We start from the raw sequence: 3,718 nt of genomic DNA, 5'->3' as shown, positions 1-3,718 counted from the left end.
CCCATATATCTATATATCTTGTGAATGATGTAAACTTTAAGATCTATATAAGCATACACTTAACACGTTGAACTCAGATTTCGCTCCACATATACACGTGCATGCTCATCCTTTCGACATATGCTCTTATTGTCATCTCTAATCTTTTTATTTTGTTCCCCACCCATGCCTCTGTGATTATTGCACGAACCAATATTTACTATTATATTTTTCATCCTCGTTAGCGTGTTGCTGGGAACTGATGCTCCCTCAAGTCACGTGCTTGTATCCTCTACATAAATCAGAGATCATCATTACAAAGCATGCATATGTGTGTGTTACGGTACATCTGTTGCAATGTATATATTACTGGTGTCAATCAATAAGATTTTAGATAGTTTCTAAATGTAAGGTATTTTATTTTCATCTTATAAGCTACTTTTAGGATTTGAGTTATTCTCAATAAGAGGAGTAGACTTCATCTTTTAACTTTCATATAGATAATTTAAGAAAAAAAATTTAATACCATAGAATTGCCCTAACTATTAAGCATGTTTGTTATCTCATTATAATCAACATCTCTTGAGTAATTTTGATTGCTCGAATGTTCAGTTCATTTGTAATAACATGGACAACAAAAAATAATCAATATATCATTGTAAGTTAGAGTCACAAGAATTAATAATTATATAAAAAAATTAGACTAATATTTTTATTAAAATTTAGTCAATAATTTTAATAATAAAAAATATAATATATATTAATAATAAAAAATATAATATATATTAATTGGAATGAACAGTAAAAATTTATTAAAATACTGTTTCAGGTATATTTAAATTTTTTTTTATATAATATAGATATGTTTAGTTTGGTGCTTTCATGAGTAGAGTATGGGGGGAAGAATTCCTCTATTGATTGATGTTGGATCAGAGATGCTCAGTTATACTGCTGCTCCCGACCTGCTCTATCTGATGTGCCGAATGGTTCATTTTCAGAGCTAACAATTATTATGTATTTGAATTGAATGTATTTGGTTCGCGGTCGTGCGGTCTGTCATACCATTCCTCAATCTTCATTCTTCATCATCACGTTGTTGACCTTGACCATGATGTTACACCCACCACTACTAATAGATGAACCCACCTTTCATTCTGTCTCTCTTTAATTTCTGTTCGACTCATCTTCTGTTATCAATTTTATATACTACAAATTCAGTTCTTTAGTACTACCTTATCCATTTTCGTTCTTAACTCTGTTTTAGACTCCATGTATGCATACTAGGAAGCCAAACACTAGTATAATTGTTTGTACCATCAATTTTGGTGTACATTTTCTGATATTTTTACTTCTAAAGATAAGACATACATGTATAAAATTGAGTCAACTAACATTTTTTATATTTGAATCAACTTTAGCTTTAGCTGATATGTGATATATTATTTAATAATTGAGTTTTTGTAATATAATAAGAAAAAATGTTTTGTACTACAATTGTGTATAAATTTTGTGTACACATATCTTCGAATGTGTAACTCACAAGCCAATAAGCCATGCAACCGAATAGCAGACTAAAAACCGAAAAGAGAAAAATAAAAAAAATTTGAAACTCAATTGTCTTTGCCTGAAGTTAATGTTTAAAGAAAAGATGCACGTGAGGTTTTACCTGGAAAAAATTATAAAGAAAGACAAAAGGTATGCACAAGAGAGAAGAATACTGAATGGTGGAAAGCGAGGAGGAGCATGATTTGCGGAGATAGCAGATTGAAGCGACGAGATATCAGAAGATCTGAAATGAGGGTTGGAGCCATAAAGAGATTGGACTCCCATGACGTCATCAATATGGAGACGATATCTCTTCTCTCTCGGCCTCAAGCTGGGATACATAACTGCCTCTCTAACCGAACTGTGAGACAGACCAAGCACGTGTCCAATCTCGTGCGTTGCCACGGACTCCAAATCCACCGCTACCTCCGACCAACTCTCCCCGAAGTCCACTGCCCACGTCTCCGCCGCATCCAGGTGTAGCCGCCCGCTCTCCGGCGAGAATGAATGCGCCAGCACTCCAAGAACCCCGTCGAAAGCCTCGCCATCGCCGTGGTCGCCGCTGTAAAACCCTATCTTGATCTCAGCAAAACTGTAGTCGTCTGATTCCACAAATGTGAGAGGAATGACGTTAGACCAGCGCGTGAAGGCGCGTCGGAACGCTCTCCGGATCTGGCGAAGGGTCAAGGTGTGGATGGTGTATTCCGGGGAGAAAGCGTAGGTGAGTGTCGTCGGCATTGGACCCGACCACCGTGGCTTCCCCGGAAAATACACGAAGTTCTTTGCGGAGTGCATGTGAGTGTGTGTGTGAGTGTGATCATTACTGTCTGGAACTCCGCATCTCGGTGTGATCATCTCAGAAATGGTGATGGAATCGAGCTTGCCAGTGACTTGGAGTCCAAGCTTGCGTTGGTATCTAACGAGAGCAGATTCTAACATGGCGTCAAACTCTTCGCTGAAACAATTACATGTGGTATTAACATTATGGTCGAGGTACCCGAAACGCCATAGATATCTCTTGAACTCTGATATTCCGGTGATGTTGCTGCCTCTCCCAGCATTGCTGAACCTTTCCATGTCTGCCATTGATCTTGATGAGATGGCAATAGAATGCGCAAGTGAATGTGATGATGTGAATGTCATGAGGACAAGAGTAGTCGTAATGAAGAACAAGAACGAGAATGTGCGTCTATGCAACATGGTATTGTTAGATGGCAATTAATGCATTCAAACAACCTTTCATATGAACAAACCAATACATATATATATATATATATATATATATATATATATATATATATATAGACTCAAGCTAAGCTTTCTCATCAACAAACCTGCATGCATGATGCATGATGCATGTATCTTAACTAATCCTAATTTAGTTAGTTAATTAGTTAGTTAATCATATATCTAGATCTTCATTTATCCAATTCTGCATATCTTGGCTAGTAGTATCATGTTTTATCTATTACTTTTCAAAATGTATGTATGTTTACAGGAGGACTACTTACTGTTAGATATGAAATTTTTTCAAATAATTTATTTATTTATTTTTTGGAAAAAGCTTTCCAATAAAGCAATTTCACGGTATCTACTATCTTCTACTTTATGTCTTACTTTTACCAAATTAAATATTAATTATTTAATCTTATTGATAATTAAATATCAAATTTTAGGTATCATAACAAACAGTTTTCAATAATATTTCAGTATTAATAACTATTTAGAGTCATATATATATATATGAGTGACAAAATGGTGTCATCTTCCGAATTGTATGCATTATATATTTATGAAGTAACTTAAAGAAGAGAGCAACTATGGGAGAAGTTGAGGTAGGCCGATCTTGCATATATATAACTACTGTTTCAAGAATAAAGAAATAAAGATGTGATGTAACAGACACTACTACTACACTGAGAAGACTACTAGCTAGCTCAACATGAAGTTGTTATCCTCTTAGCTTAGCTTGAAGAAGGGGAAACCACACACACAATACTGCTTCAACAAATTAGTAGTTACATTCCATCATTATTGGTGGTTGTTGGCTCAGTCTGATATTCAATCCTCTTCTCTGCCACATCTCATCTTAAACGTATTCTTTACTCAAAGTAGTCTCTCTCAAAAATCACAAAAGCCAAAATGCGACAAGCCATCTCTCTTTAATTTTGTGCCTTCCAGCGTACGTGAACAA

The 3,718-nt window shown here is 35.4% G+C and overlaps 1 protein-coding gene across 1 annotated transcript; it reads right to left on the bottom strand.

Moving 5' to 3' along the window:
- Positions 1-1,572: 1,572 nt before the first annotated feature.
- Positions 1,573-2,761, bottom strand: LOC112735637 (metalloendoproteinase 4-MMP-like). Its single transcript, XM_029294101.2, has one exon. It carries the CDS (start codon positions 2,722-2,724, stop codon positions 1,642-1,644), a length of 1,083 nt encoding a protein of 360 aa, XP_029149934.1. The 5' UTR covers positions 2,725-2,761; the 3' UTR covers positions 1,573-1,641.
- Between the last annotated feature and the right edge of the window lie 957 nt (positions 2,762-3,718).

The sequence above is a fragment of the Arachis hypogaea genome, chromosome 2 (genome assembly GCF_003086295.3).
Source record: "Arachis hypogaea cultivar Tifrunner chromosome 2, arahy.Tifrunner.gnm2.J5K5, whole genome shotgun sequence".
In the NCBI taxonomy this organism is placed as follows: Eukaryota; Viridiplantae; Streptophyta; class Magnoliopsida; order Fabales; family Fabaceae; genus Arachis; species Arachis hypogaea.
This window is presented reverse-complemented; position numbering and strand designations above follow the sequence as displayed.

Excerpts from the sequence above, each read along its gene's own strand:
- LOC112735637 (XM_029294101.2), bottom strand. The coding sequence starts at position 2,724 with ATGTTGCATAGACGCACATTCTCGTTCTTGTTCTTCATTACGACTACT.